At 30.7% G+C, this 17,715-nt stretch overlaps 1 protein-coding gene across 2 annotated transcripts in view; it reads right to left on the bottom strand.

Moving 5' to 3' along the window:
- LOC113404044 (uncharacterized protein) overlaps positions 1–17,715 on the bottom strand; it is a 184,239-nt gene that overhangs the window by 85,736 nt on the left and 80,788 nt on the right. For both annotated transcript variants that reach the window (XM_026644782.2, XM_026644783.2), the window contains exon 3: positions 14,660–14,857. In XM_026644782.2, coding sequence (XP_026500567.2) covers positions 14,660–14,857 — 198 coding nt within the window. The remainder of the gene's footprint in view (positions 1–14,659; positions 14,858–17,715) is intronic.

Below are 17,715 nucleotides of genomic sequence, written 5' to 3'. Positions count from 1 at the left end.
TATTTTATCCGACATTAAAATATTGCTAGTGGTTCTCCCGCAAAAGTTCGCGTTTTTTCAAAAGATTTTTTAGGAATTTCGAAACCTATGACAGGTTTTGTTTTGATTTAATTTCATTGTAAAGTGCAAGTCACTCATCTACATTTTGCACCAAAATAATGAAACGTCTTTTAAATTGAATTTTTAATATCAAATAGTATACATTAGTTCAGTTAGAATGTTTACGGGTTCCCTTTTTTTTTTCTTATACAGTCGTAGTACCGCTCTCTAACAAGCCAGTAACGTTTTTCCGGTTTCTAAAATCAATTCTTTGTTAAATCGTAACAATTGAAAATGAGACCATAACCGATTTTTTATATGAAGCCATCGTCCCATAATCACTTGGACAAAATCGGGTTAGGCTATTAATGTATAAGATATGAGCTATATCAAATCAAATCAAAATATACTTTATTCAAGTAGGCTTTTTACACGCACTTTTGAATCGTCATTTAACAAACTATTTAAAGTAAAGCTACCACCGGTTCGGAATGTAGATTCTACCGAGAAGAACCGGCAAGAAACTCAGTAGTTACTCTTTTTCAACATCTAAAAATACAGTCTAAAAATACAGTCATCAATACTCCACGCTTATATATGATAAGTTTCGATAAGTCTCGATATTTGCGCAATGAAATGGTTCCAACGATCTATGTTAAAATAAGTTTAAAGTTGACTTAAGAACAGCTGCAGTTACCGCTATTATTTGACTTTACCAAGTAAACAGTTGCTCAGGTTCGATTGCAGGATCAGAAATATCTCTCGGGATGTCCTGGCCATATCGTCAGACAATGTCTATTCCTACAAGTTATCTATACTAGACCATTGTCAATTTACCTTTAAATCAATGAATAGGTGAAGTAATAAAAACGCACAAATAAAAATAACGTATTATGATATACGAAAGTAATCCGATTTGCATGCGAAACGGATTCTAAAACTCGTTTCAGAGTACTTTCAGCTGACATTTTAAAACCTTCTCCCCGATACTTTTTGATACACCTAAACGCTGTTGTGAATAGAGTTTACAATTTCTTTTCAATTAGTTCGTTTCGTTATTATTACCTTTTTTAAAGTAAGTATGGTAGTATTGTATGATTTATTTAACTACTTTAATCAGCAATAGTAATAAAGAAACACAGATTAGATTAAGTACGAATAAATTCAAATGGACGATTTATCGAGTATGTTTTATTTATTTAACAAAATTAATGCACCTTTTATATTTATAAAAATTAATATATTTTAAATGTATATATTAGAAGAAATAAATCATTATAATTATATAAGAAATTATTAAAAGCAGAAATCATTAGGAAATCTAGTAATATAAATATAATAGATATTGCTTTCGAGTGAAATAAATCATACTTACATAAATAATAAGTGCTTCGTCTTCTTTAAAAATACATTTATGAAGACATATTAATTTTATTTGTAATTCAACAAGTAGATTTTCTTTCAATTCTTATGACAGTTATCTCTACGACGTTCTTTGTAAGTAAAATGAGTATTATTACGACGTTGAAATATCGACGTTTAATTTCCGAGAACATGTTTTACAATCATTATTTCTTTAAACGTACTTATAAATGTTATACTATTTTTAGGTATCAATCGTAATAACGTTTGACATTAAAGACTACACGAAAAACAAAAATTTTCGAAACGTGATGAAATGCTCCTGCTGGACAGGAGAAGTTCCAGCAGTGGAAACATGATGGACTGTTATTTTATCCTTTAAAAATAATTAGTTAATTTCCTGTTTTGTATAAATATAAATAAATATAAATATTGGACAACATCACATACATTACTCTGATCCCAATTTAAGTAGCTAAAGCACTTGTGTTATGGAAATCAGAAGTAACGACGGTACCACAAACACCCAGACCCAAGATAGAAACACAACATAGAAAACTAATGAACTTTTTCTACATCGACTCGGCCGGGAATCGAACCCGGGACCTCGGAGTGGCGTACCCATGAAAACCGGTGTACACACTACTCGACCACGGAGGTCGTCATAAAGTAATGAACATCGTATAGCCTGAGATCGAGTTAAGAATAAATAAATATTTAACTCGAATAAAATGTCGAGGGTTTGTTCGATAAAGTTGGAACTGGGCTTATAGTCGTTTCGAGAAATAATTGGATTATTCGGGTGCAGAAAAGCTTTTAAAAACGGGACGTAAGTGAGACACTTTAAATTAAATAATAATGGGCAGTCATTATTTTAATTAAGTGCGAAATTTTATCATTAGAATTAACGCATTTTGTGTAACATTTTCTCTTGTATGTGTTACAAGTGGCTCGTAAGGTTTGCAAATAGCTAATTCCAAGTCGAAAGTAGCCGCGGCTTCCGAGCCTAAGGCGGATTAATTGAATAAGATCTGATTGGTGTTTGAGTTTTGCCCGCGGCAGGCCGACTTTGATGACGACCCTCAGTATTTGCACATCCTCACTTGAAACCTCACTTACATGTCGTATTTTTTATTTTCTTCGTTTTCTCGTGTCCGTCTATGAATTAATTTAGACTTGCAAGTGTTTGACTGTTTTCGCTATTTTTTTCATACCTTTCATGTTGTTTCAGTATATTAAGCAACATCAAAACCAAATAAATAACTAACATGATAAACTATTTTTTATAAAAGTTCATAAACGTATTTATTTATTATTTACTTCTGTTATTATATACAAATACAAGATTGTAGCATGATTAATTATACTCGTTTATTATTGTAAATTAATATAGCTGAAAAATATGGCTGAAATATTATTTTATATAAGTGTAGATGTTATTTATATTGAATTTATAAGTAGCGAAGCAAAATTATATGAGAAAAACAAAACTCGAACAAGACATTGTGTCGGGAGTCTGAGCAATGTAACAATATTTTCATATTATATGTCTTATGTTCGTTTGTTGAAAAGTTTCGTAAATACATTATATTTACGTTTACATAAATTATAAACACAAATGTCTCCAATGGGTTTAAATGTAGAATTTCAGTTTTTCATTGTAATTTATTCAATCGCTACCGCGTCAAGCAAACGGATAGACGGAAAAAAATATTTCTACAAACTGTCTGCATGTTAATCTCCGTCTCGATTCTGCACTACGGATAGACACGTCCTTGTTACAGATTTTTTCTCGTACAATATATGAGTTTTATTTTATATTGCTATGTTCGTCAATGGTCTAAATTAAAAGTGGGTCACACTGCGAAGTGTAGTTACTTATATATTAAAACCTTCACCGAAAAGCGCTAAATCTACAAGTGACTCGAATCAATGACGCGGTGAATGTACAAGTTTTACCAAAAACGTATCCTCAGTTGATAGTACAGATAGATAGATAGTAGATAGTACATAAATGCTGAGACGTAATTAAGTTGGCATCAAATTTCAAATAAATTGATGTAGTTCTTAAAAAAATATTCTATAAAGAAAAATATTAATTTTAACGAGAACACAATATTTGCTTAAGTTCTTTGTTTGTAATGTTTCTTTATATGAAAAATAAATTCGTCAATGACTTTAAAAACATTAATTAATTAAAAGTTTAGTAAAGATTAAACAAAACAATAAAAATATGCTAAACGTTTGTAAAAAGTTTTTAAAAGAACTTTCGGATAACTTTCTTGTTATTTCGTAATATATAATTCGAATGATGTACATTAACAGTATAAAACGGTTTTTAAAGAGTTCCTAGCGATGGTTAATGTAATTTGCCAATTAAATAAAATCTAAATATATTTTATTCAGGTAGTCTAAGTGGTTTTTCTAAGAACACTAATATTTTTTATTAATTAATTACAATTGAGTTTATTATAATAAGTATAATTTTGTATTATACTTATAATAATAAATTGATATTGTATTCTTACAAATTACTTTGAGCCACATATATATATATTAATGAATAAGGTAATTAGTAGGTATGAATTACGTGAAATAAACTGACCTTGGAATTACCATAATACTAAAATGCAATGGTATCTCATTAAAAGTATTCGCGATTAGTCATACACCTGCAGCAGCATTATCCGATTATACATATACATGCAGACAATATATAAACTGTCGTTTTTCAATAAATATTGTTGTATTTAAAATATACGAAATATAGGAAGAACATTAATAGTTTATAAGAAATTGTAGTGCTCATAACGTTAATACGAGGAACAAACACAAACTGATTACGACTGTTACTCAACTGCTTAGTGATTTGCTGTAGGCAATCTGTTTGTACTGTTTTACACGGCTCTAAAAACAGACAACAATACTCTGTTTCGTAATCAAAGAGAGAGAAACGCGAGGCTAAACCGACTTTACAGATAATGTTTCATCTTCAAAAATTAAATCATCATTTCCAGGCCTTTTCATAGAGTATAAGTTAGGTTAAGTATAAGCGAATAAACAAAGTTAAAAAAACTCAAAGTTGTAGCTGTTAAGTTTCTTTGTTGATTCCTCTTATCTGGGTTGTTTTTTGTTCCGAACCTTAGCTGTGGTAGTTTTTACTTTGCCTAACATAATAAAAAGTTTTATACGCACGGCATAAGGAATTTGGTTATATTGAATAATATATACCTACATATTAACCAGGTAGGCAGATTCATAAAAGGGTCACCTGATGATAATTAGTCACCACCAGTTACAAGTTACCACTAATCATCACCCACTTCACCAATGCACCTGGAAACTAAACCATATCCATAAACCATATAAGCCACCATCCTACAAATCGAAAACAAAAATAATAAGTATTGCTGCTTGGCAGTACCAAATAAGGGGGTGGTACCTACCAGACGGGCTCGCACAAAAACCCTATCACCAACGTAAAATCTAATATTTCAATTACAAGTTATTTTCGAAAAGAATTTTTGTTTTTTAGTCAAATAAATATTTTTCGTGACAAAATTTTAAAGTTCTCGTTTGAATACAGAATCCTTAAATACTTTGTTGAATTTAATCTTTAATGACTGAAATGAGGAAGATGCTAAAGAATTTCAGGTGATTCATTAAAACTTTTCCTTTGCTGAACTTATTCTGAGATTCTTTTACTTTTAGTACAGGATGAGTTGTGTAACTTATTGAAGTGTATCTAATATTGTTAATGTACATATTCACTGTGTATAATCAATGATACAATCGTGTTCCGTCCCTAGATTTTTTTATCTTACTTCTTCTTCTCTACTGATAGTTTAAAAATATTTTCCCGTTGATAAATTGAATATAAAAGTTAATATAATTCAGTTCTCGATCTGTAAGAACTTTGTAAATCAACCCTAATTTATAAAAAAGAAATAATATTTATTATAAACTATTTGATTTTGATCTTCTAGTAGTGAATAGTACTCGTAAATGGTTTGTGTTCTAATTTTGAAAGTCGAGAGATACTTCTTTCTAATTTTATCAAATAAAAGTTATTTCATAATTTGGCTGTTAATTTTAATTAGAATTAACAACATGGTTTTCAACAATTCAAAGTAAATTGAATGTGAGTAAAGTAAGTTACAAAATGATTGTGTGAATAAAATATTATTACTTTTGATTGCTGAGTGACCGTAGTATACAATACAATATCATAGATGTATTGTTAAAAGGAGCAAACAATTTTTAGTCAAGAGAGTTGGTCTGGAATAAATCCTATTTAAAATTGACTTGACAAAATAGTCATTTAGATTTATCGCATTTGGCAAATTACAATTCATGGAAATTTATTTATTACTAACAGTAAATATAAGATACCCGAAAATATTTTTGATGAAAAACAAGATATATATATATTTGCTTTTATGCAATACATATTTCATATTCTAATTTATATAAATAAGAATTTTGAGTTTAAAAACATAATTATTATAACTAATTAAAGTCCTATTTCTAAAAATAAGGTACATATATTATTTACATTGTAGAAGCTCGGTCAATAAAACGACCTACGACGAACATTTCGATAAAACAATCATTTCCCTAGACGAAGACGTTTTCTGAGCCACATTTGTTTTAGAACAATGGAAGAATGTTCCAAATTGCTTTCCCGATGTGTATTGGTTTTGAGACTGTAAATAGTTAATGATCCTTTATTCTTTTTATACAATTTTATTTTTATGATTTATGGTTTGAATTTTTTTTTTTAATAATAATAGAAAATAGACAGAACCCCGTTTTCTACTTGTCCATTACGCACCTAACCTTTTTCACGAAAGTACGAGGGTGGAGGGAAGTGGAGCAGAAATTATGTAATTCGATCACTGTCACAAAAGAGCTGTTCGATTTCAATTTACAGTAAAAGAACTGAAAATGTATAACTGCATAACGAGATATAAAACTACGTAAATATATAAGTTTCTTATGTAAATATATAAAAGGACAATATCAACAATGTAAATAGCTTAAGTAGCAGTAAATATACTACTGGTGGACTAAGGCCTCCTCTTCTGTTGATGGATACGCATATGGCATAGGTAATAATATCCTCGTATTTACCGTCGAGCACGAAATGAATCATAATTGCTAAAAGAGCATATTAAAATTTAGTGTCTGGCCTAAGTTTTAACCCACAATCATCGAGAGATTTGTGTGTTCTAACCACTGGACCATTACGGCTCTATAAATATCTCAATGACTTATAAGAATGTTTATAGTACGCAAATAAGTATTATATTTTAATAGGTTATTTCTTGAAGTGAACACTCACATGAGATGTAATCAAGTGGTAATAATTGTACAATAGCGCAAGTTGTATCAAATGCTGTCTACATTTGATTTCGTAAGCTTCGATTGATTTTCTCCTATCATAACATAAATTAATCTGTTTTCAACTGAAGATACTTTTCTTATACAATTAAACATACTATCGCTACTAAGATAACAAATTACAATTACCAAGATTAAACAAACGCACTAAACGTATCTTTTATCGTTTTCTCGGAAAAAAAAAACGTAAAGATGTTTCAAATATAAATTATTTCGCGATGAAAAGTTAGTTCGAACAAAAAAGAACCTTCCTTGGAAGTGAAGAGAAATAATACTATTAAAAACTGTGAAAGATTTAATTACGTGGTAAGGAGTTAGTTGAATGGTAAAAGACTTTTATTCTGAATTAAAAATGTAGAGTCAATACAACACCACTCCACAATAACGACGTAATTAACATATAGTCTTACCACTTAATTTGCCCTCCGTAGATCAGACGATACAATCAAAAAGAAGCAAGGAGTCGTTGTTTCAAATAACAGAAACCCTTAGAGATTTCCGCAAAGGATTATCAGACCCTAATTACTCAACGTGGCCAGGCGTAACGTTTGTTAAGTACTTTGTATATCTGACTTAACGCTTCGCGAATAGTTTGCAAGCGTTTAATCAATTAGTGGGAAGTTATTCAAGTTCGTATTCACTGATATCTCTATTTTACTTTACTGATATATATATATATATTTGTACGTAACTAACACCCAAAATTTGTTGATATTGAATTGATTTATGATTATTGTTTAGATCATGCTACTAAATACCTGTGAAGACAGTTTAACAGCTTCAATCGATTTTAAGTTAAATACGCAACTGTACGGTTACAGAGCGATAACTAAAGGCTTAAAACATTGTTTATCTTGCTAGATTTATTCGTTCCGGTATTCGTTTCAATAAGATTCCACAGCTATTTTTAATTTAAAAAAAAACATAGATAAGAAAGGCATATTACTCAATACAAAATTATATTAAAGATAAAATAGCGTGGACTAAGTATTTATTGACTTTTGAGCAGGATATATAAAAAAAAAGTGCCAACTGATATACTCTGCAATTAGTGGAAAAAAATAACTACTGAGTTTCTTGCCGGATCTTGTCGGTGAAATTTACTTTCCAAACAGGTGGCATTCCACACTATAACATAACAATTCAAAAGTGCTTTTATGAGCATACTCGAATAAAGAATATTTTGATTATATCCAGATATTAGTAATGCTTTACTCTCATTCTTTCTTTATTTATTTATAAAAACAACTCGGAATTAAAGAGGTTTGAAAAACTCATTAATTTGTATTAACAAGATTAACTCACACGACGTCATTTCTTGATAAACCGTAGTAATTAAAAGCTCCTCTATCTTCTAGTACTAAACTAAAATTCTCTTGTGGATATCTCCCGTAAGATATAAAATACAGTTTGTGCATATTTTAAGGAAAAAATAGTAATACGTATAACTTTTAAATGACAGTGAAATTTAATTAAGAAAACAGTATTTTGAAATTTAATTAAAAAAATTAAATTTAATTAATCACCTCCACCACACCTCCTTTTTTTTCATTATGCTTTAATTATCATCACAATTATATAAAAATCAAGTTTTATTAGTTAAAGCTTAATCTACGTTTATCACGAATGGTCTTAAACTGAAAACCGTTTCTACTAAAGCAACCGTTTACATCTCTCATTCAATTTAAAAACTTTCGCCAGATCTTCCAACTGTTTCCTCAACTGTTCACTGATTCTGATAAAGATCACAGGCGGTAATGCATTAATGATGATTAATTTTAACTTTCAATTAGAATACAAACTACGTTTTACATTTAGAGATTCTGTGTCGCTATTAAATATACATAACGGTATTTTTGAATACGGAAAATGTCTGTTAATTTTAGCCGAAGTCTTCCATTATAAACATTATAGCTATTAACGCACCCTTCGCCCTTGACCCTAATGTTTCTTCATCGAGCATTGCTTTATTATATTGCTCGAAAGGTATTATATTTTGATCCGCTGTGTTTCATAAACTGCATTATATAATATGTGCTTAGATTACTATTTTTGAATACTTGGATTATCGTGTAAAGTTCAACAATCTTCGCGCATAATCCTCATCTAATTCTACTAATTAATCTATCAGCACTGATCTGATCAGTGTGGAAGATTTTGTTACTTCAATAAAATTATGAAGTAGTCTTTGCCAATTTATATTTATCATGGATATACATATATGTTTGCTATATCGATGGGTTGAGTAGTTAAGACTTTAATGAATCACAAACAAACACATATACTAACTCGAGTTCACATTTCTAGTATATACGAGTTTATGCCTCAAAAGAATAATTAACGTTACATAAAGATAATTAACTTTTAAAAAGTAAACCAACGTTGGTCCAATGTTGTTGTAATATTTACCATATTATACTTTTTAGATTTTAACACGTTGATTTCCAGAGATGTATTGCACTTTATTATTTATTTAACAAAATAGAGATGTCTCACTATAAAAGATTTTATTATCTGTGGGTGCGTGACATCTACGCTTGATACCCGCCAAACGTTACAACACTTTACTACAGTGCGTCTACTTATTGTCCAACTCATGGCCACTATTAGCCAGCTTTGACAGTATCTAAACATATAAAAACTCAAAGATATTGCATTGAAAAAGAAGTTTAACATTGAGCTAATAAGTAATAAAAATATAAATTCCGTTATTTTAATCGAAACGAAAGGGAATAATTATGACATCTAAAATTAGTATGATCACAGAATACCACATTCCTCGTGGTAAGATAAATGCTAAGTGACTTATGACCTTTGTGGCTTACTTTGTACATTTATATTGTAGTGATAATATATTATGTGATGATTAGATTAATTAAAAGGTACCGGTTCAATAAAAAACCGAAACATGAAATGTCATCAATGAAAAAAGTCTGAAATTTGAAAGCGTGTGCTATATTTTTATTATCAATAATATTACATACAAAAGGACAACACATTTCATCAAAGAGTTGCCGTTGAAATGAGAAATGTAATTTTATCCTCGTAATCGCATCCGCCTGTATGTGACCCACAGTTTCAATGTTCAATTAAAGTTTACGCTCTTTGTGTAGAGCTACGGTTCCGTGAAATGTTTTGTCCGAATTACACGAAACTGTCGCAGTGTTACGTGTTTTAACTGAAATAGAATAATTTATCATGAACACTCATTTAACACCTAACATGTAACATTTACAATGCTCGATGCAAATTTGAACAATAAATAAAATAATATTATTTTTTTATTGTTGTAAGTCGATTATTTGTTTGTAAGTTGATTTGTTAAAAACAATTCGTTTCTCATCTCATACATATCTTTGAATAAATATAGATAATTTCCGAATTATTATCTACTATTCTGAGGACTATCAGATACTTTACTATCAGATATTTGGAACTTCTGAAGTCACATAGATCTCACTAAATACATGTATATACAATACAAATACAATACAATACAAATATGCAATATAATACCTACAAAACTATAAATACAACTTTTATATTTAAAGTAGTTATCACATGAAAAATGATATATAGTATGTATTTAATAGTTTCGCGGCAACATTGTTAATGTTATGTAAATAAAAACTTCCCACAATTATCAACTAACACTCGGGTGCTCATAAAATAACAATGATTTTATGGGTTAAATTGAGCACTGCACTGCATATATACAGGAGCACCCACCTTCATACATATGTGTGCGCCTGTATACGTGTACTACTAACACGATGTATGTGTCAATGTGTGTATGATAACCGGATATTATATAGAAATATAATAAGGAAGAGCGAGATTCCCAGTTATCAACATATTTAAGAGGGTTCAATGCCTATAAAATGTATCATGAATTTAGTTACCAGGAACAGTGTTGCAAGAATCGATCAAGATAACTTCTTTGTTTAACGTCGGTCAAACATTCAAGTTCAAACCTTATTCTTGCAGTATTACTCACTAAAAACAAACCAAACAAGAGATGAACCGTGATACATATCGAACACAAGCAATGGTTATTCCAACTAAGTTACTAGTTTTCCCGATTCTTGATTTGTTTCTAATTTAGAATGCTATCAGGAAAGTTCATTTCAATTCCAAACAGGTAATGAGATGCGACACGTACCCCCGCCCCAACTTCACGATCGGTGATGCATTTTAAACGTAATCTAAAATTTGCCCTAACTAGTATATGCATATGCAATATATTTTATTGCATTTTTTATATTTTAAAAATGACGTGTACTGATTTTCAAAAATCAAGACAATTTTTATCATCTGGGTTTAACAAATCCTAGCCTTGGACTCATCATCTATCTAATTATACAACATATAATATTCTATAGAATATATCACCAATGTATCTATTGAAATGATAAGCTATAATATATATATAATATGACCTTTCTATGTCAATAAGGTAATTGTAAACTGAAATAATAGAACAAAATAGTTATTTTATAACAAACCCGTAGTGACATTTATTTACAAAATAAATTTAGTCACTGTTTCATTCTTAAGATATCAAGTAAGTTAGTTGTTTATTCAAAACAACAACAAATATATAATATTTAGCAAACTTAGATAAACAATCCGGATAAGTTAACGTTACTTAACTTACTGTAGTCTGAATAGTAACGTCCTGTTTGAAGACCACTGGCCTAGGGCCTCGTAAACAATGATTCGCTTCAAATTATTACGTGGTCACGCTTGGTTGCTAAGCACAAAAAGTATGTCAAAAAATTGTTGAGTTTCGCATTTCTTCCTATTCTGAAACACTTTTGTTTAAACGATATTTTCATACTACTTCGAACTGATAAACAAAAGCTGTTATTTTTACCAAAGAATAAGAAAATACGTAATGTTTTGATAGATGTTTTTTTTTTATTCCATTGTGTTTCGTCGGGGTATTTCAATGTATATTTTGCGTGACCCGTATAAATAATCTCATTTACTTCAAACGACGATGAAGGAGAGTGACTTTTGCTTCAATTAAATTTATTTAGACTCCAGTGTAGATACGAATCTAAACCCTTTGCACCGTCTGCTACTGACGTTAATCAGTGGTGCGTTAACCAATATAACCATCTCGTAGCCTCCTCGTCGGTGTCGTTGGCTTTAAGGTGTACTCATTTATTAAATTAAGCTCTCGTAATTATCAAAACATTCCTTATTCCTTTCTTATGATATAAGAATATTCTCTGCATTACGGTTGTAACGCTACTTTATTGGATTATAAATATTCATAATGATTATATTGTAATTTTAAAATATTGAATTTGATTTTACTCGATACAACCTTTGTAGAAACTATATTAAACAAAAAAGGTATGTATTAAAAATATTGCATTTTAGTATTCAAATTTTATTGCTACCAATACAAGTGAATGTAATATTTTTATTGCCTTTTGTTTTTTATGAATGTGATATTACATTTTTTTTACTAAATAAAATTCTACATACTAAGTGATTCCACTAGTAAATGTTATAATTTAATAGGACATCAACAACCAATCCGTTAACACAAGAATTAGGTTTTCTTAGTTTTTTTAGCTGTTAAGCATAATCTCATTAATGTGTCGGACGAAGAGGAAAATTACTTCGTAATAAATTTAGCTAAAAATGGTTTTTTATTCATTATGATTTCTCTGTTATTAGGTCATTACAAAATACAAAGAGAACCATTAAATATTAATAATACAGTTAAACACATTAATTGCTATAAATTCGTCGAATAATTGTAGGCTTTCAGTTTTAAAATGACACGTGAATTCCTTGTTCCTTCAATTTCAACAATGTTGATTCTGTTGTGTTTCATGTTTAGACAATGACAAGCTTACCCTCGTCAATCATACCAGTATCTGAATTGGTCACGTGAAACATCAACGGAGAGGTTCAGCCATGTACCGAGTTTAGTATTCAAGTTGCTGAAAGTTTGTAAGACTAATATGACCTGATATAAATAAGGGATCGGTTCGTATTGTTAATACAACATTTTCCTTGCCTGTAATGCTTTTTGTGGATAATAAAATAATTTTTATAAAGTTTCATACCAAAAGGTAATGTAGCTAGTCTTAATACAAAACTTTCATAATAAATAAATGAATTCAAAATTATTTTGGTACACTTTAGTGTATTGAACGATTTTTTTTAGATTTATATATGTTGACAACCTATGGATATTTTTTATCATATTCATAAGCCATCTTGCATTCATCTTAAAGTAATATTTTAATATCTCCCTTATAATTTTACAATACAAGCGAGATGTATATTTAATTGTAATTGTAATAACCAACCAAGTTATTCAACAGTTATTGTGGAATCCGATATTGTAAGTAATGTGTTTAATAGTAGTATCTTAAACTTAATTGCAGCTGTCATCTGCTATAATATTAATCTACTTTATCTTAAAATTGTTTATTTATTCTAAAAGAGAATAGTAACAATGCCACAATTTTTATTAAGGAATTACTAATATTCCTATTTACCCCTCGTTTTAAGCTTATCACTTGTGTTAGGAGTGGGGACGACAATAGTCCAAGGGATCAGGATCGATCCTGCGACTTTTTACATCGCTAGGCGGCCCTTAAACCACTGCGCTATTGACGCTTTGAACATTGCGTCGTTTTTTCGTGAATGTGTAACATACATAAGCATAAGCGTCTATTTTATTAATAAGATATACGAATATATACAATTCCATTATCTAAATATATCGTCACATAGCGCACACACCGTACGTTTCGATGATCGTGAGAATATTATGAGCGTATCGTATGTTAAAATATTCAGGCGCACGTAACTACGTTTCATCAATTCTTCAAAATATCACGTTTATTCTTCCCCAAACTCTGGAATGGGCTAAAGTATAAGAAAATATTATCTCATGTGATTGCATGCGAGCTCACATGAAGGCTTGTATAATAACAAAATATAAACTTTGAATAACAAAGAAAAAGATTATCATGTAAATTACAATCGTTTTCGAAATTTTGTTAGGCTAATATTATAAGGAGAAAAGTTTAGTATTTTTTTATACAATACGGGTAGGCATATGACTCCACTCCACCTGGTGGTAAGTGGTAATGGAGTCCAAACGCGAAGACGGCCAATACAGTCAGCGAGAATGAACTACATCAGTCGTCCTCGCCATGCCGGCCCGCAAGATGTCTCTTCACGCCTCGTTTGAAGGCCCCCAGGTTATGAGAGGAGGGAACACGTGTGCTAGTAGAGAGTTCAATTTTTTGGCGGCGCGACAAAGGAAAGAGTTACCAAATTTTTTAGTGCGCGATGGTATGATGTCATGACCCATTGTTGGTGTCATGTCTATGTCATGGGCAATGTTAAGCACTTACCATCAAATGGCAGTAAGTTATTTTCTGTTTATTCAAGGCTACAAAATAAATAACTAGAGTTTTATAATAATTCCATCCTAATTTTATAACATAGAATTGAAAAAAGTTAGTATTTGTGTGATTTTATTGGCAAACGGGAAAATGGGCCATCTGATGGCAAGTGGTCACCACCACCATATACATTATCACCGTAATTATAATCGTTCCTTACATCACCAATGCACCACGAACCTTGGGAACTAAGATGTTATATGTCCCTTGTGGCTGTAATTACATAAGCTTACTCATACTTTAAAACGGAACGTAACAGTAATCATTAAATTATTGCTGCTTGGCGCTAGAATTTATAATGAGTAGGTGGTACCTACCCAGACAGCCACAAAGCCCGGTGGGAGTTAAAGATGACACTACAAGATTTGAATTTATATCTGTCTATTAATATAAATTTAAATAATACTTACTGAAGTAGGACTTTTCTTAGTCCGATTAGAGGAAAAATGTTCGATAACCTCCCAGTTAGACTTCTTTGGTACGGGGGTGTCAGCTGGAGAGGAGGAGGTGCGGTGCGGAGCAGATGGTGTGCTACGCCCTGAATCGTCTGCGCGTAGCGGCGTAGCAGCCGATCGAAGAGATGCACACCGTCGCCCGCGCAGCGCTTCCTGTAAAAATATTAAAATTAATTATCTTACATTATGTAATTTACGTACCTTGAATACATATATATTCTAAATGAGCACATGTATTAAAATTATAATAATTTCCTGAATATCTTTGTCACCTTAATTATTAATTGCTTATAACTTGTTACTTACATAACATTCAATAATGATATGAAAATATTTTTTAAAGTATACGTGTTCAATAATTTAATTTCAATATATTAAACAAATCGCCTTAGGAACGTATCCATGTGAAATAATATTAATCTAATCTTCCTACTTCACGGTACATCATTTGACGAAAACTTCACATTCGCTTAGCTTAGGGCTCGACATTGATTGTGTGGTCTTAGAGTTTCACTGCGGTGAGCAAGATTTTCAAGTTCGAGAAGGATGCGTGAATATAAATGCTAAAAAAATCATTAAAAAAGGCATAAAGTGGAAGTCGGTTTTAAAAAATATATCTTTTCGGTTCTTCTTCTTCGGTAGAACATACATTTTTAACCGATAGTAAATTTACATTTCACTTATATCACGTATTTTAATTTTCAGCTCGATCAACATTTATAACATGTTGTAAATTTGAACTGTAGTTTAACCATCCGCATTGCGAGAAAAAAGAATGGCATTTACGCGTATGTAGTTGTTTAAGAACCGATGTTTAGCAAATTCAAAACGAGTGATGGATCACACTCATCCATCAACGTCACTTAAATCAACGCATTCCCACTGCTGACGTTCAGTTCCAATATCAATATTAGATTTTCGCTTTATATCTATTATGAGGTACAAAGTTTTGTCCCTTTGGTATTTATGTATGTATTAACTGTTGTTCGCTTGTAGAAGTTTTTAATTGTTTGAGACATGTTTGATGGTTTAACTTTTACCAAAGTCTATATATTGAGCGCTATAAAAAACATGAATAGTCTATATCAATTGCTTGAGTGAGTGCTCTTCGATTCTTCCGCAAGTACAAATAAAATTCAAAATTTTAATAACGCTATAATTGTTTACGTTTTATTTTAATAGTTTTTCGAATAGATTATTAAAATTTTATAACTTTGAAGAACAGTTTCTTTTTCGATCGATATGATTCAAAGAATGTCTAATGAACATCGTGAAACACCTGCGAATATAGATTTATGAAAAACTTTTGAATTTATTATCTGCTGTAAAAAATAAACGACCCTCGTTAGTCGGTAGAAGTGCGAAAGTGTGAAAATGTGGCAACCGCAATATATATTTTGATAACCAATATAATTTAACTCCACATTATATTCAAAAATTCAGGATCCAAACAAACAAATACCAGGAACTGTGTCTTTGAAATATTAAATCAAAATTCAGAACCAATTAGAATATTGAGAGACAATGATGTCGAACATAATTATTATCCATTCAAGCATAATTAGCAAACCACATCGTATTGTATACAACACTAAAACACTCAAAACAAGTTGTCAATATAAATTTTGTATTCAATAAATATTTTATCAATACTGGCTTTAATAATAATCCTCTAACAGTCACAATTCTATTATGTGTTATGAGCCGTCACGTTTAAATCTGTCAATATATATATATATATATATAAAGTTATGGCGTGGGTTAACGCGTTCAATAATATTATAAATTAAAATATTTATGACGTAGTGACAATATATTATTGAGTATAAAAACTCACTTTTATAGCTAGTTAGGTATACATGAAACCAAGAGATTGATTGATTGAATCTTAATCGGTCACCACAGTTGGCCATCAAGAAATAAAGGATATTCATTTTACTTTAATTATCCGGTCAGATTTAATTATTCACATGTATGACTGAAGTTACACTTGTTTAGTTAATTAATAAACATAATGGTACGTAAAATTTAATCCCCTTGCTACTACGTTCCTTTGTTTTGAAAAACAACTTTTAAATAACAAAGAACAACACATTAATACTGTTTATCAGTATTCTACTTATTTTTATGCTTTCGTATTCTCACAGAGTAGTAGTGTAGGCGATATTTAAAAATTTAACATAATCTTTTAAAACCGGACACGTTACTATATACTTTAAGTTGCTTTTAAAACACGATTAAATAAAAATTACTCTCTGCATTTTCAGATTGTGTTGTAGATATTCCATAGAATCATGGGTGCGGAGTGGGTGTTAATAGTAAAACAAATATCTATGAATATTCAATTACGTTTCGTTTTACGTAAATAAACGGAAATTTGAAACCATAGTGGTATTGTGAATATCGATTTGACTATTTACATGTATTTCTGGACATATGTCCCATTGTTATAAATGAACTGTACATAAACAACATAGGTATGCGTCAATTAGTGCTGTGCGGATTCGTTAATATTTAGTATCTCAGTTTTTTATTTCATTATCATCATCATCAGCCGGTCATAATCCACAGCTGACTGCTTCTTTAGGTCCACTTGAGTGGCTCCACTCTAGGACGTCTGCTCCTACGGCCATCGCTCCTTCGACATACGTGACCATTCCACTGCAACTTCAGTATGCTAATCAAGCAAGCTACTCCAGCAACTTCGGTTCTTCTTCAGATAAACATGATGATTTTATCCTTTAAAGAAACTCCAGGTAAAGCCGGCTTCGTGGCTCGCTGCGTCACTATGAATTTATGTACTAATCCCGCAGTAAGTGTTCACGTTTTGGCACCGTATGACCGGCAACCTGCCGGTTAAGTCGTATTGACTGAAACACTGAAATATATTCCTATTCAAATCCTGTTGTACAGGTAACATAAAGCAATTCTCTTATAATCCCATCTATGCCCAGCGCTTTGTTGTTCTTATGCTGTAGCAGAGCCGATAACTGTTTGAACTCCTATTATTT

The sequence above is a fragment of the Vanessa tameamea genome, chromosome Z (assembly GCF_037043105.1).
Source record: "Vanessa tameamea isolate UH-Manoa-2023 chromosome Z, ilVanTame1 primary haplotype, whole genome shotgun sequence".
NCBI classification, from domain to species: Eukaryota; Metazoa; Arthropoda; class Insecta; order Lepidoptera; family Nymphalidae; genus Vanessa; species Vanessa tameamea.
This window is presented reverse-complemented; position numbering and strand designations above follow the sequence as displayed.